The sequence below is a fragment of the Beauveria bassiana genome (assembly GCF_000280675.1).
Source record: "Beauveria bassiana ARSEF 2860 unplaced genomic scaffold BBA_S00039, whole genome shotgun sequence".
NCBI lineage: Eukaryota > Fungi > Ascomycota > Sordariomycetes > Hypocreales > Cordycipitaceae > Beauveria > Beauveria bassiana.
Window position 1 is genome coordinate 48,368 of NW_007930874.1, and position 25,240 is coordinate 73,607.

The 25,240-nt window shown below is 52.9% G+C and overlaps 4 protein-coding genes across 4 annotated transcripts; 2 read left to right on the plus strand and 2 right to left on the minus strand.

Annotated features, from left to right (window-relative positions):
• Positions 1 to 657: 657 nt before the first annotated feature.
• On the plus strand, positions 658 to 2,588 carry BBA_08728 (hexose transporter; the record flags this gene model as incomplete). Its single annotated transcript, XM_008603825.1, has 5 exons — positions 658 to 897; positions 944 to 1,260; positions 1,310 to 1,784; positions 1,837 to 2,151; positions 2,217 to 2,588. 5 exons carry the CDS (start codon positions 658 to 660, stop codon positions 2,586 to 2,588), a joined length of 1,719 nt encoding a protein of 572 aa, XP_008602047.1.
• A 716-nt stretch (positions 2,589 to 3,304) lies between these two features.
• On the minus strand, positions 3,305 to 5,134 carry BBA_08729 (phosphatidylserine decarboxylase family protein; the record flags this gene model as incomplete). Its single annotated transcript, XM_008603826.1, has 5 exons — positions 3,305 to 3,996; positions 4,147 to 4,318; positions 4,378 to 4,456; positions 4,619 to 4,990; positions 5,079 to 5,134. The coding sequence occupies 5 exons, from the start codon at positions 5,132 to 5,134 to the stop codon at positions 3,305 to 3,307; spliced, it is 1,371 nt and encodes a 456-aa protein (XP_008602048.1).
• Positions 5,135 to 12,891: 7,757 nt separating this feature from the next.
• BBA_08730 (uncharacterized protein) lies at positions 12,892 to 14,443 on the plus strand (the record flags this gene model as incomplete). Its single annotated transcript, XM_008603827.1, has 2 exons — positions 12,892 to 14,266; positions 14,316 to 14,443. The coding sequence occupies 2 exons, from the start codon at positions 12,892 to 12,894 to the stop codon at positions 14,441 to 14,443; spliced, it is 1,503 nt and encodes a 500-aa protein (XP_008602049.1).
• A 1,330-nt stretch (positions 14,444 to 15,773) lies between these two features.
• BBA_08731 (TBC domain-containing protein) lies at positions 15,774 to 19,272 on the minus strand (the record flags this gene model as incomplete). The annotated part of the gene is made up of 2 exons (XM_008603828.1): positions 15,774 to 17,349; positions 17,438 to 19,272. 2 exons carry the CDS (start codon positions 19,270 to 19,272, stop codon positions 15,774 to 15,776), a joined length of 3,411 nt encoding a protein of 1,136 aa, XP_008602050.1.
• Positions 19,273 to 25,240: the final 5,968 nt, after the last annotated feature.

The following is a 25,240-nucleotide window of genomic DNA, read 5'->3' on the forward strand; positions in this document are numbered from 1 at the left end:
TGTTTCGTCCCACCGGGCGGCTGTATCGCCGTTGTACGAAGGGTTTCCCCAGACTCCCCCGGGCTCTCCCCAGACGCAGTGCAACGGTAACAGCCGACAAAGTAGCTCCAATATCTCCCAACAAAGTTATTGTCAAGCCACGCAAGACGAGATGAAAATTCGACTCAATTGCCGGACTGATTCGTCGCATCTCCCTTGAGCGACGATTCTGATTCGCGCGGCTAAGTAGTGAGAGCACGACTCGCTGGCGGGGACCTAGACCCCAACTCCCCGACGACGACTCCTTCGGTCAGGCGCTAGTTTACTCCGTTGAGGGGCCCCAGAAAATCTACCAAAGGCTATATGCGACCCTCGGGGAAGAAAAGCTGGGGAATTGCCTTATGATGGCTCCTGAGACTGGGGCGATGCTTCCATTTGCCTTGGTTTCTGGTAACCAGCTGACCGATCATCTCGGCGCAGGGCATTTGCTGTCTTTCTATATAAACGGCGGCTTCGTCCCCCGTTTGTCTCTCCACGTCGCAACGTTCGGCCTGCGCTAGCTTCACTGTTTTTTTTTTCTTGGTGGCATCTACGCTGGGATCCCCCACATGGTTTTTGCCTTGACTAAAAAGCCTGGACACCCTCCTTCTTCATTTGATCAATCGTTACACTGTTACCATGGCCAGTTTCAAGGCCTTTACCGACAAGCATAATGTCGCACACAAGCTGTACAAGAGCTCATTGCTCAATACCGTTTGTCTTGTCGCCGGCCTTTCCATCTTCTTCTTTGGCTACGACCAAGGTCTGATGGGCGGCGTGACTACCACGCGGAATTATGCCGAGATCATGGGCTTTGGACACTGGGACGAAGAACTGGGTATTGTCGTGGTGGACAAGCCGCTACTCCAGGGCGGCATTGTAAGTATATGTTTCCCCGTCATAGGGCTTTGGCTGACAAGTTTAGGTTGCGGTCTACTACCTTCCTGGCACTCTTGCAGGCTGTCTGCTCGGTGGATGGATGGGTGATCGCTATGGACGCATTGCCACCATTGGTCTCGCTTGCATTTGGTGCATTTTTGCCGCTGCCCTTCAGTCTGCCGCTCAGAATGCGAATTGGATGTTTTGCGCCCGCGTGCTGAACGGCATCGGCACTGGTATTCTCAACGCCATCACCCCCGTATGGGCCACTGAGACTGCCGCACATACCTCACGTGGACAATTCGTTGCTTTTGAGTTTACTCTCAACATCTTTGGTGTGGTTGTTGCCTACTGGCTCGAATTGTAAGTACTCGATGCAAAAGCATGTGGCATAGAACTAACATGCCTGCAGTGGCACGTCTAAATACCATGACCCAGAATCGTCTTTCATCTGGCGCTTTCCCGTCGCCTTCCAAATTCTCCCGCTTGTTATTCTTCTGTCCCTGATTTGGTTTATGCCCGAGTCGCCACGCTGGCTTGTCAAGGTCGGCCGTGAGGAAGAAGCCCGCTTTATTCTCGGCCGCCTGCGAGGCAATGAGGGCGAAGAAGGCAAGGCGGCCGAAGCGGAGCTCCAAGACATAATCAACATCAAGAATCTTGAAAACGATACATCCGAGCAGCAAAGCTACTTTCACATGTTCTTGGGTATTGGTTCAGGGAAGCTGCATACGGGCCGCCGCGTGCAGCTTGTCATCTGGCTGCAGATTCTCCAGGAGTGGATTGGTATTGCAGGCATAACCATTTATGGCCCTCAAATCTTTACCATTGCCGGAATCGGGGCCTCTGATCGTCTTTGGGTCAGCGGCATCAACAATATTACATACATGGTTAGTGCACACGGCGAATGGATCACAGAAAATTATTGCTAACGCTTCCCAGTTTGCCACCCTCATTTGCGTATTCACTTTGGACCGTATCGGTCGTCGCTGGACTCTGTACTGGGGCGCTGTTGGTCAAGGCATCTGCATGTTTGCGGCTGGGGGTCTTGCCCGGGCCACTATCAACGCCTCCGACTCGAACCGCGCTCAGATTGGTGGCGCCGCAACCTTTTTCGTCTTCCTCTATACCGCAATTTTTGGTGCTACCTGGCTGACTGTGCCCTGGCTATATCCTGCCGAGATCTTCCCACTCCAGGTGCGCGCCAAGGGCAATGCCTGGGGTGTCGTCGGCTGGTCTATTGGCAACGGCTGGTGTGTAAGTACATTTCCACAGTCAAGCCAGTAACTTATGACACAAGTAAACTGACATTTGTGCCCTAGGTTCTGCTTTTACCCACCATCTTTGACAAGCTTAACGAAAAAACGCTGTACATTTTTGGCGCCGTCAATGTCCTCTGCATTGTGGTCGTCTGGGCGCTGTATCCCGAGTCCAACCAGCGCACGCTCGAAGAGATGGATCTTGTTTTTGCCAGCGATAGCATCTGGACGTGGGATGCTGAGCGCAACTTTGCGAAAATTAAAGCCGAGAACCCAGACCTCATCAAGAGCCACAGAAACACCCGCGGCGTGGATGACCCCGAGCGCGGCATCTTTGGATCGCGCCGCGCGAGCAGGGTGTCGGCGGTACAGCCCGCGGTGGAGAAGGAGACTACAGTTGAGAATGTGGAAAACTCGGCACCTGCTCACCACTGACATGTCAATTTGGGTCCTCTGCGTATCAGATCCCAATTACTGGGTCGCGAATTGTATCACAACACCCCGTGCTCACGGCTGGCGTCCGTCACGCCATCACGTCGATTAGGCGGCTAATTGAAGCGCCATGTACTACTAGACGAATTTCATGCAGCTAATCATAAACTTGCATTGCAGCCCTTTCTCAGGCAAAGGACGCCTTTCCACCAATTCATAGTCAGAAGTGCAAGTTTCTCCGACGGATAAAAGGCTACCGTGCCGAGCTGTGTTCGCGATGCTCGCCATGTACTTTCCAAACGTCGACAAGGTAGCCCCAGCCACTCGGTTGCAAAGGTGAGGAGCAAAGGCCCTTTCGGAACGCGTACGTTTTGGATAAAGTGTCAAGAGTCTAGGACTGAAAGGAGCTGCAAAGCCATGTCAGCGAGTCGCTCTATCCGGCGTGAATCAGCAATGCAACCCGCATCTTCACGGAGAAGACTACCCGTCTCCAGCAAGTGGCCAGGTATCGAATCGATTCTCAATCAAGTCTCGATGCCTGAATGTCTTTAACTGGTATAGATTGTCATTCGCCTAAAGTTATATGATTCCAACGATTCGCAAATCGTCATGACCAAGGTCGTCATAAGAATGACGCAGCATGCGACGGGTGCTGAGCTTCAGTGCAAGACTAGGCAAACCAAACACAGCAACTTCACCAAGCTCAAAAGCCAGCCAATCTACTTCTTCACCGTCGCCAGCTTTCCCCTTACTGGCACATTCTCCTCCCTGCCCACCTCGGGCAGCCCCTCCAGCTCGACCCCCTTCTGGAATACCAAGCAATGCGTGCTCCCTCCAAAATGAAACATGCCCAGCTCCTGGCCCTTTTCCAGATGCTGCCCTTCCTTGACCGTCACATCACACGTGCTCACCTCATCCATGCCAATGCCTACAAACGCCACAAGCCCAATATCCCTATTATCCGCCTCGAGCACAATCACCGCTCGCGCCGCCATGCAGGCCAGGTACCCCTGCGCGACACTAATGCCGCCCGTGTCAATCTCAGTCGTCCTCTCCGCGTCGCTGCTGCTGCCGCCGGGGCCTTCAAACAGCGGCTCGGAAAAGTACGTGCCGTCTACGACAAACGCGCGCTTGACGGTGCCGGACACGGGGCTGTGCCAGCGGTGGTACGACAGCGCAGAGAGAAAGGCCTGGTAGACGGTGCCGCCGACAAAGGGCGCCGCGAGCGCAGAGTCGTGTCCGAGCATGTCGAGGAGCGAGTAGCGCTGGCCCTTGGCGAAGAAGTGGTCGCGCAGCTGCGCATGGTGCTGGATGTTGAAGACTTTGGACTCGCAGGCGTTGGCAATGACGGAGGAGTCGTCGGGGCTGGCGACGGGACGGGCGGTGTCGTGGACTTTTCGGGTAAAGAAATCTGCCAAATAAAAGGTCGTAGTTTAGTACATATTTTTCCCTATTTTTTCCCCTTTTTTTCCCCACTCCCATGCTTTTTGTCTTTTGTTTGTTGTCGCATCTTTTCTTCGCAGGGAAAGGAGGGAATGAGTGAGCCACCACAAAAACGTACCATCCCAGGACTTGTATCCCATGTGCTTTGCGGTAGGATCGCACGCAAACATTTCTTCAAAGCTGTGGCTGGACTTGTACGGCGCATTGGCGACTTGCAAAAGGTCGTGACGGCCCGTCTCGCCGAACCAGCCCGTAGTGTGGTCTCCCAGGACAGACGCCGACGCGGGTGTCTTTATAACAAATCAGCAGGCGCTCATGATATCCTGCATCTTGCACGAAGCCAACTCACCTGCAGGTATTTACCCCATTCATTGAGGACTTTTTTCAATGCCTTGTTTACATCCGGGTCCAGAAACGCCGCGTGTCCGCTGTTCCCAGGAGGTCAGTCTCTGCCTACATTTCCCTGCTACATCTTTTGTGCTTCTCTCGCCCCCCCTCTTCTTCTTCTTCTTCTTCTTCTTCTTCTTCTTCTTCTTCTTCTTCTTCATCCTTCCTTCTTTTTTCCTCTCTATACACATGTCATCACTCACCTCGGCGTCCCCATCGGATAATCAAACACCGCACACATCGGCACCCCCACCACGCCCATCGCCGCCGCCGTCCTTGTCCACTCTGGCGCCCTCGTCACAATGTGATTGAGCACTTTGAGCATGTGCTCATAGTCTCTCACCTGCTTCTGGCCCGCCGGATCCCGCAGGTACGGCGCCTTGCGCGGCACCTCTTCAAACATTTGCGTAAAGTACATGTACACCCGGGAGTTGCCCTCAATCAGCTCGCGAAACTCTTGCAGCGCGGGCGTGAGTCCGCCAGTGGCCGTGCGCTCCCCCGCGTCGACAGCGTCCACCACCTCGGCGAGGTATTGTCGGTGGATGCGGTGGTCGGCGGGCAGCCAAGCGCCGGGTCTTGTTTGCAAAAATTGCAGAGGTTAGGATATACGCTTTTGCCATGGGAGATCGAAATGATGGCAGGAAAGGGGCTGTTGCAGCTCACTTGTATCTTCGGTGCTTCAAGGGAATATCATGATGATCGCCGTGCTGATGAACCATGGTCGCTAGATGTTGAAGGAATGGCTGTTCAAGACTGAAAGAAACAAGGCGTCAATTACTTGAATAGTCGAAAAAGAAATTAGAGGGATCAATAAATCTTACTTTGGTTCTATTATATAACTGCTCAATTCGAAGCTCCGCTGCCGCGTTATCCGGCACGCGATGCTGAGCCTCCTCGTGGTGATGTGCAGATGACGTACATGACCAAACTCACCCGGTTAAACCACGCAACTCGGATATACGGGCGGCATGAGCATTGCCGAATTCGCCCTTGCACATGTATTTAATGTAAGCAGTCGTTCAGAGTATTTCATATTCTACCTTCTGACCGCAGATGATTTTGTTTTTGGCGCAGTTTCCTCTTAAAGAGGCTGCCTTCCTAGCTAGGCGAGGCTTTGATTGATTGATTATTAGTTAGCTTCCATTCCACGTGTGTGGGATACCCCATAGATCTATGAGACAATGAAGCGTGCAAAGCGTGGGGGGCATTATGCTCCGCAGATGTTTTAGAGGCATTGGGACGGTATGTCTAGCTGCCCGAGACAATGTTTCGTGCATGTCGGGTTGGAAATTCCCAGTCTGGGCTGGCATTTATCAACAGTTTTGTCAGTCATAAGCCAGCATTGGGGCTCAATTGTCTAGTAGAAGCCTCACTGAGTTGAATGGATGCGCTATTGCGGTGTCTCTCGTGTTGGGCTCTGTTCAATAGATGCCCGAGAATCAAGATTCCACGCTTGAGTCATGCGTGGTTGCTCCGCGTTCTGTCCAACCGCGCAACATCGTTTCGGCCAAAACTTTCGATGGTCCTCGCCTTTCCACCCGTAGATTTCATGGAATTGGTCAGCGGTTTCAGAATGTCGGACTAATAGGAAAGTCTAGGCCAGGTGCTGACTCTTGTGCTACCACTGGCCAGCGCTAGTTAGCCAATGCTCTGCAGCTGAGGCCCGCTGCTGCAACCATCTTTCCTCGGGGGTCCTGTATGCGACCAATTGTCGGATATACAGTCTTGTAGGGTTGTGGCATATCGGTGACTAGCAGCGGCAGTCCCAAATGGCCTCGTCCGAGCTACAGCAAAAGCTCGACCAGTTTTGATGGTATCCGTTGCTGGCGCGGCCGGTGCAGTTCAGCAGAGAGATGCCAAGGAATGTCAAAGAGGTTGCATGGCTCGAAATGGAATTGCAACAGTTGCCAAAGAAGAGTCAGTGCGTGCGTGTGCCAGGGCCAAGACAACGACAAAGGGACACGATGCGTCCTCGCCGCGTGCGACGTCGCTCAGTACCAATGCTGTCAGAAACATGGCTTCCCTGTCGTATCTGCTGGTAGCCGCAGCTTGAAACGCTGAACATGATTTCTTCCTATTCAGGACTGTATGCAAGTCTCGTAATGGGAGTGCGTGGACACAAGGAGTGCTCGAAAGCAGGTGTTGTGGAATATCCTTGTCAGTGCAACCAGTCACTTGTGTCTGCGATTCTCGCAGAACAACCGTCTTTTGTAGATTTAGGCTTCGACTCGTACCACAGCAGTCACGACCTGACGTGACCTCAGGCGTGTGTAACAGAGGAAGCCTCGTGTTTTGGAGTGGTGATACGTCAACGTTTGCTGCAACCCACAGCACACGAGCCCAACGCCAGCTTAGAACCAATACAGTGGCACTCTCCCAACAGACAACGACGATTCCACAACGTAGAATATGAAATTCGCTGGGCCACTACAATCGCCTAACCCGCCGACATTCTAGCGACGAGGAGAGAACTTTTCACCTACACCAAGCACAGTGCGACTGATGGCCAAGACATTTATGTGCAAGAGAGGCCGGTGCCCAAGAAGTCATATGCTCTCTATACATGGTGGGCTGAGAAGAATGCCGACCGGAAAGTGTAAAGCGGTCTTTTCCAGAGTAAGTTATGCAGATATGCATGAATTTTGCGGCGTCGGGCCGTTGGCGAAGAGCGATGGAAGCAACAGCAGAATCACAAGAATGCAGACTATTGGTCGGGCATCTGTCCGCCGGAGCTTTGACAGGCAAGGTGTAGAGGGCGGAGGCGTGGTAGCGAGACAATCATTGGAAGACGGTGCATTGCGCAAGCCGTGCGGTTGCAGCAAGGCCCCGGATTGAGGAGTATGACTGGCATAACAGCGTGCATAATGGAGGAGGCTGGTGGACGCTGGATCGGCACGAAACATACGCCTATACAAGTGGTCCCGAGAGAAACAAGCGGCAACGAATGAGTCGGCTTGCCGGGAAGCAGAGGGGAGCTAATGCTGCAGACCACGAGTTTAGTTTCCCCTGCAGGGCATAAGCGGCAGCATCAACGAGGCAAATATGCAAAAGAACAGATGCAGTGACCCCACACAGTGCGGTGGGTGAGTTCTGAAGAGCTGAAAGAATGGCGGTACGAGAGAGTGATTGCAGAGGTTAGAGACGGGGCTCGTTCTGAGGTCGGACAAGGAAAGATGGACGGGAAGCAGGCTGCTGGTTGCCGAAAGGAAGCAGGATGCTTGTCTTGTCAGAGCGGTTGAGCGGGCCAAACTTGGATTGGTTATTTCGGAATGAAAAGCAGTGTGGCGGACAACGGGGAAGTGGAATTGCGATGCCGTTGGGCGAGCAGCGAGCAATGTGAAGCTTGTTGCGAGAAACTGACCAATATCGAGTCGAGAAACGAATCGCTGGGATGTCAGTCTTGCGAGACATGCGCCAATTTTGGGCGCCAGAGGAGAGTGGTGCTGCCCACGAATTAGCCACGGGAACGAAAAGATGAAGCCGAATCTGCAGATATGATACGATTTTGATTGTGAGCTGAGTATTGGAGGCAGAATGGATCGGGCATCTAGATACTTTGTTGCTTTGGTCGGCGACGGTGCGATGGCCGCTCCGCCGAGAGAGGGATGCAGAGGTGGGTTGAAGAGGGGTGTAACGAGCCAACGAGCGATGGTCGTCTCCGCGGTTGATGAAGCGAACTGGCTGGTGGTGGTGGTGCAGATTGGTGTCCACGTTGTCTCTGTCGCGCGGGAAGGAGGGATGTCTTGGTCCGGGCCAAAATGGGAAATGGTAGTGACAAAAATAGATGGCAGCGACAAGGGGACGTTGGAGAGTAAGACACGGAGAAGGACAGGGTAGTGAAGAAGCGGGACGGAAAATAGGGAAACAAAGAGGTAATTGTATGATGTAAAAAGCAAAAGCTAATGGATGGTACCAGATGGACGAATGAATGGGTGGGTGTATGGATACCTAGGTACCTACCTATTGTATCTATTGTATGGATGGATGGGGTGGCAAGCAAACGCAGGCAATGAAGCTGGCAGCTGGCAACGCGCCGGATATCGCCAATTGACACTCGGCCGGTGACGGTCATGGAAAATAAAAGGTATAGACCTCAGTACCTCTTCCATGTGCATATCCAGAGCTTCGGTGTGTAAGGCCCATGACATGTCTGTTCTGTGTATGAAAAAAGCAAATCTAGCGCAATGAAGTACTTGAATTGCAATTGCAGCTGGCAGCAATAGCAGGGCTAGAAAATGCACCAGTGCATCGGGACGGCTGAAGCCGGTGGCCTTTCAATAGGTAGGCGTTTCGCTTCTCAGACAATGCACGGTGCCTGCAAATGCAAAGGGTCTAGGCAAGTACTCCGTAGGCGACGGGCGTTTCCATGCCACACAATGCTAGTTTTGGTGGTTTGGTTGGGATGGTGTCTGCTTGACCATGCATCTACTTGCAGATGCAGGGCTCAGCCTCCATTCAAGATTGAAACGAAGAGCGCGAAACATGCAGGCAGCCTCGCGTTTTCAAGGTTATAGCAGGATTGGGTTAATTCAGCCTTTTGTTTTGTTTTGCCGCTCATGTGCATGCGGTTATATTCCACCAGCAACTCACCTGGTATAATATGCGGCGGCCCGACCGGGATCGGGAACATTGGGCTGGCGTTGGTGGCACAAGGGGCAGCTCAAGAAAACGACCAGGACAAGAACCAGCTAATGACTAAGTATTTCGGGGGCAAGAGAGGTGGAAGCAAGGGACAAGATATAGGCCGGGTTGTTATAGCACAGATTATCAGTAGATGTTGGTGGCTATTCATGTGAATGAAGTCGGGGTAAATGGTCCAGGAGGGGAGTCGAGCCGGCCCATCTATATGTCGAGAGTCAATGTAACAGGGTGGATGGTGCATTTGTGGTGCATTTGGTGGCTGGTGATTATCGACGTCGGTTCGTTGCCGTTTCTGGCTTGGCTTATCGGATGTATGCCTTGTATTTCACAAGGGGCCATTTTGCGAGTTTGGTACGTATATACGGGTTGCTTTGCAGCGGCTGCTGCCTTGTCCAGTTTGTCGTGTCGGTGTCGGGTCAGCCTCAGAAGGAGCGCAGCCCAACTGGGCCAGATTTGAGACATTGCCCTTGAGTGATTCGCGTGCGGCCAGGGTGTCCAGGCACCGAGACAAAGACACAACGACATGGGCAGGGGATATGGAAGGACAAGGGCAGGACCGCAAGCGCATGTGGTGGCGCGCCGTTAGGGCAGCCTAATCTGGTAATTCTGGTGCAGGCGGGTCGGAGCCGGCGAGAGCTTAGTCGTGGCCATTGGAGCAGTCCAGGTGGCGTCCAGGGTGGGCGAATCCATGTCTGGTACAACAGTAACTAGCGTGGGCGATGGCGCGGGTGCAAGTTGTGATGGGCGGCGGCGATGCGTGGTAGTGGCGGGATGCGTGGCAAGATAGTGGTGGTGGTGATGGTGGTGATGGTGATGGTGGGTGACGGAGATGGTGGGTGACGGAGATGGTGGTGGTGATGGGCGGTATTCGCAAGCTGCCGAGGTGGCCGGGCAAGGTGAGGTTGGCCTGCACAATGGGATATTCCATGGATATACAAGTAATAAAGCGCCACATCAGATTGGCGTTGGGTGAAGACGAGCAAGGTTTCTGGTATTGATAAGTAATGAAGACGGAGACGGTCTGTGGGCGCAGGATAACGGTGGGCTGGTGGATGGCGGCCACATGCGTACCCGCCCCTTGTGATGATGACTTGTGTCTGTGCAACTGTGCAACTGTGCAAATGTGCAAATGTGCAAGTGTGCAAGTCCGGCCGTATTAGTACAGCCGTGGTCAAAAGTTCAAACAAGAATTGTCAAGGCGAATGGGCGGGCTGCAACTTTTTGAGAGCAGGCTACCTAGTTGGACAAGGCAAGGCAAGCAGGGCAAGGCAAGGCGAGGCGTGCTGTTGTGTTTTGTTGTGTGTGGTGGTGCCTTGGACGGGCTCGTGGGCTCGTATTTGGGGCATGGCGGCAGCCCTCCACTTTGGGGTGCATGTTCCACCAAAATGCATCATGATGATAGTAAGTTGTTGTTGTTGTTGTTGTTGTTGTTGTTGTTTTGTTGATATCTTTGCTGCATGCATTGACGTGTTTGTTTGGTGATGATGGTGAGGAAAAGGGTATTCATAAAGGCAAAGCCACACATCTGCGCCACAGCACCGCTAATCCCTAACGTTAAAGGCAGAGCCGTAGAAGCAGAGGCTTATTTTTGGCGAGACAGGTCTTGTACTAAGAATAGGTAGGTAGGTAACCAACGTTGTTGCCCCTGCCGTTGCTGCTACTGGCATGACGGTCAAACGCTGGTCAACTTTAACAATTGACGCTTAACCTATTTGTCTATTCCTGCTCCATCCCAGCTCACTGCCTACTTACCAAGTTACCAGCAGTATGGATACCCTTTCACTACCTAGCTTTTTAGGTAGGTAGCCAGTCAGTCATCAACCCGTCTTCTGCCTGTTCGCTTCGGCCCCTCCTCCGACCTCGTCGTCACTCTCCCCTCTTTTGCGCTTTTGCACTTTCGTGTTTTGCTCCTTTCCTCTCTTGGCTCTCTTCCTTTCCCTTTCTTTTCCTCTCCTCCTTTGAATCATCACCACATTGATTCGTCTTACCTATTCCATCCTTTGCTATACTTTCTTCTGTCAACTCTCCTCCCCCCCCTTCTTCATCGCACCCCTCCACCTATCTCCCCCTCCCCTCCCCTCCCCTTCCCCCTTGACCCTTCACACCCAATTGCACTTTTTTCCACACCCTCCCCTTGCCCATTGATTAATTTACTTATTTTTTTCCCTCTTTGGCGGGCCGTTGTCCTCACCTCAAGGTCCCCCGTCTTCACACCATCTCACCTTGCTACACCTGCGTCTGATCCCCGTTGCCTCTTTCCTTTTCTTTTTGGTCCCTTTCCCACCGAGGCTGTGTCTGGGCAGAGAGAGATTGGGCGGCAGAGAGGAAACAAGCAAATCAACAGCCCTGATATCTTTCCATGGTCCGATCATTCATCGTACTATCCCCGGCATTCGGCAGTCGGGGCTTTGCATCGCCCAACATCATCAACCATCCACCTGTGGCCTCTCTCTTTTAATAGCTCTTGGCCAGCTTGCAGCCTCTTCTTTTAACGCTCGCTTGTGTCATTCGTTTTTCGCCCGCCATACAACTACCACAATTCATCATATATTTTCGGCTAGTCTTTTCTCTTCAACGCCTCACTTCTTCTTTGTTCGGCTTCCCATTGTCGTCTTCCCGGAGCACCACTTGGCTGTGTGTTTGCTCTGCCTTGCTTTGACTAGCTCGACACGCGTCCTTGTGGCCATCTCGTCGCCGCCTCGTCTCCATCTTATCGCCTACCATACATACTCTTTCCCGCCAATGCGCCTCGTCTCGTCGACTTGCTCGCACACCTAACTCTTGGCCACCAATTGGCTTTTGCCTCGTCGCAACCCAATCAACTCATCCGCTTACCGCATACGTGCGCTTCCCCGTCATCGCCATACCCGCTGAGGCTCCCCCCGATTGTCTGCTCCGCCATACTTGGACCTCCCTCGCAAACTCTATTCTTATTAGGTCCGCGCCTATTCTATCAGCCCTCCCCCGCGGGTCCACGTCTACGCACATCTGCCAGCTCGCATTGTTGCCCGATTCTGTCGTTCGACTGTACCACGTTTGGGCATCTTGAATCGCCGCCCTTCATCGTTGCCTTTTCTACATTACCTTCTCCCCACACCCTCTTGGCGCCTTTGCACCCCTGTGCTGCTGCTCTGCACCTTGACTAGTCTTCAGCCTCCATCTACATCCACCTCGTGTTCTTGTCGTGCTTCCTCTTGAAGCTCTCACGCCGCTCTCACAGACTGTATCGAAATCTCACTCGTTTTCAAACAGTCCTTCTTTTCGTCAACATATCCTGCAGCTACTCTTGGGCCATAACTCTCAGTCGTCGTCCTGTCAATTTGTCTCACCTACCGAAACTGTCTCTTCAGCTGACTTGTCAACCTTTTTCGTCATTACCCCCAGACTTCATCACCCGACATGCCTAAATGAGCTTGGAATGCTCCATTCATAGATTCCGCACGCCTCTTTTGGTCCATCTTCGCCACTGTTCTTGAGCTGGCCGCCACATCCAGCTTGCTTGCCGATTTGTCCACCCTGCGCATCGACAAAGGGAAAAGAAGCCAGTTCAAGTCGATACTGCTCGCTCACACGACCCGTATGCTTACCCTCCCCCTCTTCTGCCAGCCCCGGTTTTTTTTTTTTACATAGCTTGTATTTCTTTCACAATTCCTCTGTCTCTGTATTGATCTGCCAATTTCTGCACTTATTCTGCACATATTTCGCACCTATTTGCCGCTATTTTGTACCTGCACCTGTTCTGCAACTTTCCACACCTGTCATTAAATGTCTTCCTCTGCTCTTGCACGCCTCTTACTTCTTCCTTGCCCGCTACGTGGCCTCGCTCAATGACAGTATGCTGACCCTTCAGAACCAGCCAACACCTGCGTACGGTTATCGACCTACTCATGACCTGCCGACACCGCCCCCGGCCATCTACTCCCCAGTCCTGACCTCTTCTTTAACTGCTTTCCCGCCATCTTGCCGAGAGCCTCCAGAGCCTCGCATCATGTCGGTACCTCACCGCGGCCTTCCGCCGCCCCCGGCCATGTCCTTGACACCTCAGCAAGCTCCAGCTCCCCATCCGCCCGTTCACCCACCGTCTCACCAACCTCCGCCTCCCGTTCACCACAGCCAACAGCCTCCGATGCCGCCGCAATCTCACCCTCCACCTCATCCTGCAACTCATCCTGCACCTCATCCTGCACCTCTTCATCATCACAGAGACTCATGGGCTGCCACTTCCGCCCCTCCGCCTCCGACTTCTTTACCGCCCCCGCCACATCACTGGTCTACTTCAGATGAGTCTATGCGCTTCTGGCTGCAAGCCCGGACCGAAGAAGAAAGAACGCGGCAGGAACAGGAGAAGACAAGACAGGAAGGACTTCGTTTAGAGCAACGCAAGATTGAAAGCGACATGCTCAACTCTTCACTAAACGGTGGAATCCCTCCTCCCATGATTCCTTTGGTCTTTACTGGCATGGCCAGCGGCGGCGTTCTACCCCAAGCTGCCTTGGACTGGGCTCAACAATACATGGCCTCGCAATCCCAGTATCATCAGTTGCCTGCTCCGCCTCGACCAATCTCGCCCGAGTCTCATCGTGAGGCTGCTGCTCAATCTTCGGCTTCATACCACCCACCTAATCTTCCACCACCAGTGCAGGGAGGCACATACGCTGCTTATGCAACTTCACCAACGCGGCCTCGGGGCTCGACTGTCTCTGGCCAAATGACTCGTCCAGCTGCCGGTTCCACTATCTCATCAGCAGGGTCAAACACACCTCAATCCGCAGGGCTTCAACCAAGCACCTCGACACTGGGCCCGTTTCCGCCTCATCAGTCTGGCGCGGGGCAGTCATCACAGCAAGACTCTCAACTTTTCTTTCATCACTGGCAACCTCCTGTAACACAGCCAGGACAGTCCTCGGGGGCATCAAACAGGCCCAGCAGTCCAGCAGGCGAGTCGCACAAGAAGCGCAAAGCCGGAGCAGATTCGTCCCACCACAGCCGCACGAGTAGCACGCAACGTCCACGATCCCCGCCGCCGCTTTCTCAGCGCGATTTTGGAGGCGCCCCAGCCCGCAGATTACACAAACGGCACAAAAGCGACGTTTCTTGGTATCACGGGCCCCGACATGGCATGGGGTCCAGTCACGACTCGGCACACCGCGCTCGAACTCCTGCACAGGATAACTCTTCGACGTCGTCCAAGGATCGAGAGCTAGCTGAAGGTAGTACTCTGAAATGTTTTATGATGTCATTTCCACTAACTTGTAAAAGGATCTCGCCGAGACTCACAACCAGAGACGTATTCACGGCCCCGTCATGAGGATGAAGGACAATCCCGAGACCGCCAACGAGAACGAGAACGAGAACCTACTACAGGCCCAGGCGAAAGGACCGCGTAGCATGTCGAACTCCTTGAAACGTTTTCCTCTGCTTAGACATGCATCATTTTTACACGACACGAATCTTATGAACAAGTCACGTCGACAAGAACGAATTTTCTTTGTCACTTGCGTCATTTCAGCATGGGAATGCGGGACATGATAATGATGATGATGCACGTTAGTGTGTCGAGATGCAATTGGCATCAAAGTTTGGATGCGCTACTAGGCTGCGTCTTTTTCCCTTCTGCCTTGCTGGGTTGTGTTCATTTTGGATGCTATCGCTGAGATTACGGTTTGGCTTTTTCACACCTTTGGTTCTTCACAACTATGGTCTTGTTACAACTATAGTGTTGTCACAATCTTCGTTTCATTTGCTGTCATTTATCTGTACTTGATCTGTTTTTGTTTTTTTTTCTATTGCGTCCAACTGCTCTTTTTGAGCAGGCAACACATTTAGTTTTTCTTTCCTTCTCCTCTCTTCTGCTTGGGAAACGCTGCAACGTCTTCGCGATCAGAACTGGTCATTGTTGGGATGATGCCAGAGCGGATCCGCGATGAGACTTGCACACTGGAGTTTTGGAAATGTATATAGAAAAGCATATGAATTTATCTTGGTCATGATGGGCTCGGACTTTTTTTTTCCTTCCTTTTACTCTACAATCTGCAAGTAAGCTGCCTTTTTTATCGACACTACGAAACATGTCACAAATTTCTGCGTAATGGTCTCTGTGAGGAGGGCTGTGAAGAGGTAGATTTTGGTACAAAAGTTTCCATTTGTTTATTTCCCTTCAACTTCGCGTCCGCACCACCAATAAAACTCCTCATCACCCATGCAATGCTTTTCCCTTGTGTTGCTCGATACTTTTAATGCACCTTGAAAGAGATGAGAGTCGAGCTCGACTACATCAAATTCATTATCCCTTTGCTGGAAAAAAAAAAAAAGAAAAGCATGTAAACAGGGGAAAACAAAGGAGAGGGTATAAGAGAGAAGAAAAAAACAGAAAAGAAAAGAGGAAATGCTAGGCTAAAATGGCAAGTGCTCTTTTTTTGCGCTGCAATGCCGGGTAGAGAAGAAAAACAAGAGGAGGGAAAAGGGGGGTTTAGGAACAGGGTATCTATCGTAATGGTAAGATTAAAAAGAAAAAAAACCATAACAACATAACATAGGGAAAGGGTACAAAGGAATGTATTGGTGAGTGTCGGCTACTTGAGGGGGTATGAGAAGGAAAAGAAAGCAAAAAAAAACACCAGAACCCAGTATCATATCCATCCATGCGAGAGAAAAAGGGAGAAATGCTTCGAGTAAAGCATAAATTAAAGGTTTCAAAAGGACAAGAGGAAAAAAGAATCATGACCGTTTCTTAAGCTGAGTCTTCCACTCGGCCCTCGTCACCTTCATGAGTAGGTCCTCATCCTTGACAGGAATCCACGCCGTGAGTGCCTTCATTGCATTTTCAAAGTCGGAATCGAGTAGCACCTCGCGGAGGGCCTGTATAATGGCCGCGCTCGTCGCATGCAGGACATCGAGCCCGCTGCTGCTACTGCTGCTGCTCGGCGCCGTTGTTGCAGACTTTTCCTTGGTCATGGATGGCAGGGACAGGTGACTCGTAGTGCTCGTCGGTTTCGGCGTCGGCGAATCCGCCGCGGCGGCTGCGGCGGGTGTTGGAGGCAACTCGCCCTGGGCGGCGTCGCCCAGGAGCAGGAACACGTCCCAGACGCGCAGCTGCGCGGCAAAGGGGATCGAGAGGTTAAACAGCGTGAGGTACCAGCGTGTGCCGTAGGCGGTGCTGTCGATGCCCAGGTCAGCCATTTTGCGGGCAACGTCCTTGTGGAGCCAGGTGGTCTCGAACTCGCGCAGCGCCGCCATGAGGCCCTCAAAGCCGGGCTGGTAGAGGCGCTCGAGCCCTCGCAGCTGCCACATGCGCACGAGCATGACAAACGTCTTTTCCTCGTCAAAGTAGCAGAGAAGCGTCGCCGCCAGCGAAGCCATGCCCTGGACGTAGCCCGTTTCTTGAAAGTATAGTGATAGAGCATGGAGGACACGAAACAGGAGACGCTGACCGCCGCGGTACCGTCGTCGAAACATGATGTGGCGGCTGATGGTCCGAGGCACGTCAAGGTCGATTTGGATGTCGTCGGCCGAGGCGCTGTCTTGTAGGCGATGAAAGGCGGCGGTAATTTCCTCCTGAGTGGCAGAGCCCGGGTGCTCTTTGGCCGAAGTTGCGAGAAAAGACCACCAGGCGGCGGCGCGCCAGCGATCGGGGATGCCCTTCCATGTGCGCTCGATGAGCTTGGGATTCTTGGTGTCAAAGTCAAACTCCATGCCTTGGCCCTGCTCCCCCTTGCGCGTGACGCGAGCCATGCGCCGCCACTTTTCGGACCGTTCAATTTCCTTGCGCTTGAGGGCCTCGGATATCTTTTCGACGCGTGCCTCCTCGACGCTGTCTTGCAGGTTCGGCGATACGGTCAGCATGTCGCCGGCCTCGTCCATCCACCGACGATTTCTATTCTGCGGAAGCAGGTTGCCGGCCTGGCGAATGACGGAGCGCGAGGAGCGAAACGAGACGAGCGAAGCTTGAGAGTGTTGGGTATTCAATGAGCGCGCCGAGACTTTGCGGCTGGGCAGGCGTCCACCGCTGTGGGAGGAGGTGAAGCCCATTGGGTCGCGCTTGTAAAGGACGTTGCGGCGACGGGGCGAGTGGTGCAAGGAGCGCGAGTCGGTAGGTGTGCCAACGCGCGAGTGGCTGCGCGGAGTGCCAATGAAGCCATAACGGTCGACCATGGTGCTGTCGAGGTCGTCCCAATCCTCAAGGCCGCCGGCCGGGTCGGCGGGTTCCTTTGCGGCAGGATGGCCATTATTGTACTGCGACGAAGAGCTTACGGATCTTGGAACGGAAGAAGCTGGTGCGAGAGTATTTCCGTTTCTGGGTGTACGAAATGCAAGAGTCAGTATAGTTTGAGGCTGGATAAAGAGCGGCCGCAATGACCGGGGCGCCCTTAGGATGATCATACGCAGCGGACTCGTCGTCTTCGGTCAGGACCTCGGGGTGTGGCTCCAAGCGGTCGCAGTACGAGTGTCTGTCTCGTAAAGACGCGCTGGTGTCGCCCAAGGCATACAGCTGCCTGACTTTTTGCGACTCTTGTTCGACGTCGGGGGTCATGAGCTGGATGTCTGGCACGGGCGATGCGGCACGGGGCGGCGACACACGAATCTCGTCTTGGCCGGCGACGCAGCTAGCCGGCGACGTGGCAGGCCGGTGCACGGCGGCGGCGACGGACGAGGGCTGGGTGTGCGTAGCGCTGCGGTCGTCTTCGGTGAGGGACAGGCGGTGCATGGCGCCGATGTTGTCGGGGTCAAACATGAGGCTGCCGCGCTTGGAAAAATGTAGAGACGAGAGAAAATCGTCATCCAGCAGGCTCTCGGTGGGAATGTCAATGCCTAGGGGTGAAAAGTCGGCGGCGCTGTCGCGGTCGGGGTCAGAAGAAGAAGACGACATGGCCTGCGGCGATCGGGAGGAGCTCTGCGCAGGGGACACGGCTGGCTCTGGCAGTGGCTGAAGCTTGGCGGGGGCTGGGGCCAGGGTCGTGGTACCAGGACCAAGGTCGGCAACGGTCTTTTCGTGGCGGGCAGGGCTAGAAATAACAGCAGGGCTTGTATGCCTACGATTACTTTGACCAGCAGTCGAGCCGCCCCCCACTTGGGAGACGCTGTGCCAACGTCGAGGGGTTGTTGTCGGCGCGGGCGCGTGCTCGTGTTGAGGGTAAGCCGTAGTGGCGCCGTCGTCGCGGGGGCCGCTCCAAAAGGGGAGGCGCAGGCTGTGTCGCTTGAATATCTTGCCGCGGCGGGACGGAGAGCGGGCGGGCAAAGGAGGCGGCGAGGCAAGGACGGGAAGGAAGTCGGTGGCGGTAATGCTGGCGGCAGCAGCAGGATGTTTCGAGGAGGAAGAGGGAGAAAAAGGGGAGGATGAGGACGAGAAAGAGGTAGGAAAGGCCAGATCGAGGGGAGCAATAACAGACGCTGTCCTCATCTGAGAGGCCCCAGCGGCTGTAACAGCCACAAGGCTATCGCTATTATTAGTGGGCGTTTCAGTGGCACAGGCGCTGTTATTAGCAGCAGTGCTAGCGCCCAGCCTGGCGGTGCAGGCCGCGGCAGCCCGCACCTCATTTAAGCTTTGGCGGCGCGGTTTGGCATTGCCAGAAATAGCAGCAGAGCTGGTATAATTTACCAACGCAGGGCTTTGTTGGTGAGAGGCTGCTGCCGAAATGGCGTCATTGGACCGTCGCCGCCGCTTCTCGACAAAGCAGTCATCGTCGTCGTCATTTTTATCGTTGACTTGCCCGGCCACGTCGAAACGCTCCTCCTCGAGAATCGTGTCCTTGATGATGGCGCTGCCATGGCCAGAATCCCGCTTCCACTCGTCGAGCAAAGGCTGTCGCGGGGAGCGCAGCGCGGGGTGCTGCTCCGTCGGGGGCGCCACGACGGGCAAGCTCAGGCGCGACGGCGGCGGCGCAACGACGATGACGCCGCTGGCGCCGTGGATAGAGGTGGCCGCGGTCCCGGCCAGCGAGACGGCGGAGATGGACGCCGCGCACGAGTACCCCGAAGACGACGTCGTGGTCGAGCTGGACGACGAGCGCTGCAGCGGCGACGGCCTGGGACGTGCGGACGCGGGAGTGACGGTGGTGGCCTGGCGCGGCGACGGGGTGATGTGAATGGGCGGCTCGGCGGCGACGGTCTTGTCGTAGCGGAAACCAACCAGGCTGGAGTCGTCGCGAAAAGTTGGCTTGCGGACAACGGCAGGCCTGCTGCCGCACCTTGCTGAGCTGAAGCGTGTGGGCGGCGTCATGACGGCCGAGACTGCACTTGTGTGGCGTTTGTTGCCGGGAGCTGCGAGCAGCATGTGCCGAAAAGTCAACGCAGCTAGGTGGTGAATGTGAGAAAATTGGCTTGGTACTGGCGGCACTGGGTGTTGCGTTGTCGAATCTGAGCGACTTGAATCTTTCCCCAGGTCTTGCTTCTGTCGGCTGTGGCGCATACAATGTCGTTATTCAGTGTCAAAGACGGGAATGGCCGAATTTTGAGCTTCTATGTAGACCTTTGGAAACAGTGTACGAGAGCGGGAAACAGACAAGAGCGTTTAAATCTGGTTCAATAGATGGTGATTTCTCGACAGCGTGTAAAGCAGGCCGGACAGACGACAATGTTAATCGAGGCGCAAAGGTGTAGATGGCTGGGCTATGCGAAAAGCGGTCTAGGCTGCTTCTTTGTCTTGCCCTGTCGGCTGGTTTGTCTTGGACACTGGTATCCTGAGATTCTTGCGGTGAGAATGGCTGGCGACTTGATGAAGCAGTGTAGGTGGTGAATAATGGCGTGGTGTGTGTGTGTGTGTGTGCGTGTGTGCGTGTGTTGTATGTGCTGTGTGTGTGTGCGTCTTGGTAGCGGCGATACGCAAACGGCGACGATTTGTTGGTGTTGCTGTTTGTTATAGGAGAGCAGCAGACGTAGGACGAGGGATGGGAGGAGGGGGGGGAACACAACTAAATGTATGGGCAAAGTCTGCAAAAGGTTTTGGGAAAGAAGAAGAAAAGGAAACAATGAGTCAAAAAAAAGGTCAGAGACAATTGGTACACATGGCACAGCGACAACACACACACACACACACACACATACAAGGCACGCACGCGCACACATCTCACGACACACCTTGTCTCTAGCGTGCCGAAAAGAGCGGCGTGCCGGCAAAAGCAGAGAAAGTGACAGGCGGACAAGCACAAGCAAAGGCCCTGGTTTAGGCTGCAAAGGGGGCTCACATGCAACCATGGATCCCCCGGCTCCATAAGGTAGTCAGGTAGTCGCTGCAGGACTGCATGTACTCCGTACAAGCGATAATACATTTCTCTTTTTTTTCTGTAATAAATTATTTTTTTTTTCGGCTACTTACCCAGTTCTAGGCCTAGATTCCCGCCCACAAATCGCGCCTTGTTGAACCCGGCGCACCCGGCTGGTTGACACAACTCGCCTAGTGGAGACGCCAGCGCAGTGGGTGGAACAAGTTACAAGGGAAGATGTCAGTGACTTGTGCTGCAGTGCCGTTTTGTGCGCTGGCGCATGTATTCTTGTGTCCCAAGTCCACCAGTCTCTAACTTGCCTGTTTCATTTTTTTTTTCTATTTTTTTTTTTCCAATTCTCTATTTTATTTTGTCTTGTCCTTCTCCGAGTCTCTCTCTTTCTTGTCGCTACTGACCTACTCATGACTCTGATGGCCTGTTGTCCCTGTCACACAGTGTAGACGCCTGCAATCTTATTGCAACCTCCGTGTTGCGCCAGGCGTTGTTCTAGCTTGGCTTTGTGCATCACAGGTACAGGAGTCAAATCGAGACCGCAAGGTCATCACAGATGCACAGGCGCATCAAGAATTCCATTCCCCCAAAGCATCATGTGAGCCCCGGTTCCCTGAACTTGTCAAGTACCGGTACCTGTTGGCTTTACCCTCCAAGTGCTTGCCACTCACTCCTGGTTGGCTGATTCGACTTTTCTTAGCCTCCGGTGCCGGCAAGAAACCGAACGCTCAACAATCCAAGGCTGCCCAATGTACTGGGTATATCCGTCGTTGGATTGTACATACATACGTCTGCCAACGCCGTAAACCCACACACACACATCGACAAGAATGCAGCTAGTAGGCGGGACAGCGCGGTGCGGATATCCGTCCATGCCCATTTTTGTCTTTGATGCAGAAACCTGAGTGGCTCTCCCCCGCCACTAGCCCACCATCTTGTCCGGTGTGTGTGTGCGGCTCCAAGCTAGGAACCACTGGCTCGGTGGGCTTATTAGAACATGGCATGAACGGCTATTGAGGACCCTGTTATTGTCCCTCGACGAGTTTTTTTTTGTTCTTCTTCTCGGCCCTGATTACGATGGCCCTACCTTGGAGTCCGAAGCCTTCATCGGGGCCCGTCGCATTGCCAGACGTTGCATACTTGAAGCCCCGTCAGTAACCAACCGATGAGAGACACGGCAGGCATTGGCAGGCAATAAGGCCACTCGATCACTGCACTGCAGCAAAGTAGACCCTGGCACACACCCTGGGCAGCCAGCCCTTCTGCATTGGGCAATTAAACCACGTCCAATCCCAGCATGACAAGTTTGCCCTACTGCAGGTACCACGTCCGCCTAGTCACCGCTGCCACCACACCGCTGCCCAAAGTGGCCCAAGGCACTGGCATGTTGTGTGTACACCGCACTTCAAAGCTTTGTTCTTTCTTTTGACAAGATTGACTAAGTATTAGCCAAAACCCCTAAATTCTTCTTTCACAAGCAGAAATGAAAATCCATTTCTTCTTTAGCTCGTCACCGTCGACGCGATGACACGACGTGGGAGTTGGCTCTACGTCCGTCGCACCGCATCTTTTACATAAAGTTTGCCACTTGTGCCGGAGATTAAACCAGCCGCCGTCTAGTCGAAAAAACTAGAACGAAAGAGGCCCCTTTGAGTGGGGGCAACAATCGGAGAAAAGAATTAAAGTATGAAGGCAGATGTCACTGATGAGATGGTGGCTTTTGTTCATTTTTTTTTTCATTGATTATTTGCTTTTTGATGCCTTTTCTTTTCCCAAATTTCTTCACGTGCTGCATGCACTCTAATGCAGCCGCCCTCCCCACACCGATCAAAAGAAAGCGAATCAGCAGCCCAGAAACCGTTGAGAAGCCGTCAACCACTGTGCCACTACAACGACGCCACGCGCACTGTAACATGCAGAAAAACTCACTGGTCAAAAATAACATCACCACAACTGAGGGCAGGCAGGCAGGCAGCCAAGCAATAATCACTGCAGCGATCAGCGTACCCTGCCTGCCTGCCAGGAAGCCTCTGCTTGGCTGTGCGCGATAGGCCCAGCGTAAAACAGATATTCGTAGTGGTGTATTCATTTCCCTAGCTGAGATTTATGACTGCTACGTATATAGCCAAGACCATCAGGTCAAAACCGCATACGAGATGGCAACTTGCGCCTAAAAAAAAAATGGCATAGCATCGCAACGAACTTTCAAGTCACAGCGTCAGACGAGGCTTACAAGGAAAAAGGCAACAGAAGGATGCTTTGATGTTGAGAGGCGCGCTCCTCAATGACAAAAATTGCCCCCATTTTCACGGCCGCACCCTGTCTCTCTCTTATCTCGTTCAAAATTTGTCTCGTCTCAGGTCTACCTACACCCGGCTGGCCGGCCGGCCGGCTGGCAGTTGAATCGCGCTCCCGCTGCGTGACGTCCGAGACAGCCGTTGCGCCACGAGAACACGGGGCAATGAACGACTGCTTTTCTCTCTCTCTGTGCACGTGCAAAAATAAAAACAAAAATAAACCTCAATTCTTGGAAGCAACGAGCCCGGCAGGCATCTAGAATTACCGGTTTTTTCTACATACCTGCATGTTTACCTTGTGCGAGAGCAGAAAAGGAAGAGAGACTGGTGCTTTGCGCGGCGCCTGGTGGGAAAAGCGCCAGGATCCAGGTGACTGATGATGGGCAGCAACCTCGCACCCCAACATTCACTTTCGCCTGGCGAGGTAGTGAAATTTGTAGAACCAGTTACTGGACTAATTGGTCGTGTTTTCTTTTCTTTTCTTTTCTTTTCTTTTCTTTTCTTTTCTTTTTTTTTAAAAAAAAAAAAGTGCCAGCTCATCACCTATTGCTGACTGATGACAGCGCACTCTGTCCATTATGCATCAACACCCATGTCAGGCAGCAGCGCCCTTTCCTTGACCCTCGCGACTCTATTGCGTCGCAGTGACGGCTTATTAACTCGGCAGCTGTCCACTTCCACTGGCAACTTTTCTTTTCAAAGTTCACGGGCCTCCGGTTGTAAATAGTAATCTGGGCGTGGGGGCGGGGTTCGACCGACGCCCGTCGCCTTTCTATGACGGAGGCAGTCCGGCTATTCTAGTTAACTACGCCCGCACACCCATCAAAACATCCACTTACAGTGATACCCTGTATAGTTCGCAACTTGGCAAAGAAAAATTCTCTTCCTTCTTCTTTCCTTTGAGTCTGAAACAGTTTTGCGCACTGATAATTGTTGGAGAAGAACGTCGTCAACGCCGTCAATTCGTTTCGAGTCGCTGGTGGATAAACCCCCTGGTGTGACTGGAAAGGAAAGCTGCGACTTGTCCCATGCTCATGTCGAAGCAGCCAGCGCCTACATACTCGTCACAATCACAATCACCCGCAAAAACCCTTTTTTTCCCCAGTCTAATTTCATCACCCAGGGTTCTAGATCATTCGTTTATGCAACCACTTTAACACAGAAAGAGGGTCCTCTTTCTTCCCGTCGCTTCCCTTGCGGAAAGCAAAAAAGAACCTAAAACCAAATCAGACGTTAGGCTGGCCTGGTTGGCACAAGACCCGTTTCGTCAACGGAAACTGACCAACCACTGCTCCTGCATAAATGAACATGAATCTCTCTCAGTATTACGTAGCGCTCGCAGCGAAGCGGCAAAAGAACCACAGAAGAGAGGGGAACAATTCTGACAAGACGGAAACTAAAAATGAAGAGAGGCTGGTAAATGCCGCTCACAACTAACCAACCAAGGGCTTCTGCTTCTTTGTTAGTTGTGCCCACCACCACCACCACCACCATCACCGCACACACCCACTTTTGCTAATGTATCTGGCATAACAGTCTCGTCCCGTTAGCCGGTTGATGCCAAGTTTTCGGGTCAAAAATTTGCTTGTATTACTTCTTGAAAAAGGGTACCGTAGCACGACAACGGCTGCGGACCTGCTTTCGGGGTTTGCTATGCCTCGAAGAGCAAGTAATTGTAATTATCCTCTGGTTACCTCGCAGCACAACCCACCAAAATTCAACTTGGCATGCTCGTACGGATGCTACACACCTAAATAAATGTTTGCTTTTGCCGACCAAGACCGAGGGAGGCATTACCAACGATTACATTCAACGTATCCACACAACTCATCTTGGTCCTTTACCAACAATTTGTACCTATACCGTCAGCTGCCAAGTGCTAGCAAGAGTCTTCTTTCCATGCCTCAGAAGCGACCGGCTACATGTTGGCCGGCTTCTCAGAAAAACAAACAAACTGACCACGTAGTTTTTATCGTTGGAACACGGGCATACGTCTGTTGCAGCAAGGCTCTACCCGAGATGACTGCAAACTTGACAAAATCGGGGGTGGCTTGCTTACTATGCCAGGCATCCGGGGGGGGGGGGGGGGGGCAAACCACGTTTTTTTTTCCCGCGACAGGGTTTCCCTTGTCTGGCCACGAGTTGCAACGGGTGTGAGCGATTTTTGACAAACTACTCCGTCGTAGTCTGACCCCATCTTTCCGGTAGCTATTTATGACTAAAACAGGCACAGATTCAGGTACGCTCGTCATAGAAAGAAAGAGCTGCGCGACAAACTACTAACTAGTAATAAGCCGACAACTTTGTGTGCACCAACATGCCGTCGGCTAGTTTCGAAAAGTTGGAAACCACAACGAGTGGAATTGAAAAACTGGCAAAGAATTGTGGTAAAAGAGCTTTAGAATCAATATGGAAAAGAAGACGAAAAAAAAGGAAAAAAAAAGTTAAAAAAAAAATTGCCCGTCTTTGTGGTATTCACTGCTCATGCTCGCAGAACATACAACTTTACACATGCATATTTCCAAACACAAACCTCTCCCTTCGTTTTGTCATCGACTCCTAACCAACTAACAACTATAACAAATGACCGGGAGCAGCCGCACCAGCAAAGATGCTGCTGCACGAGAAATGTCTGTGTGGCTATTTTTCTTCTTGTGCAGCCATCGGTCTCGTTTAT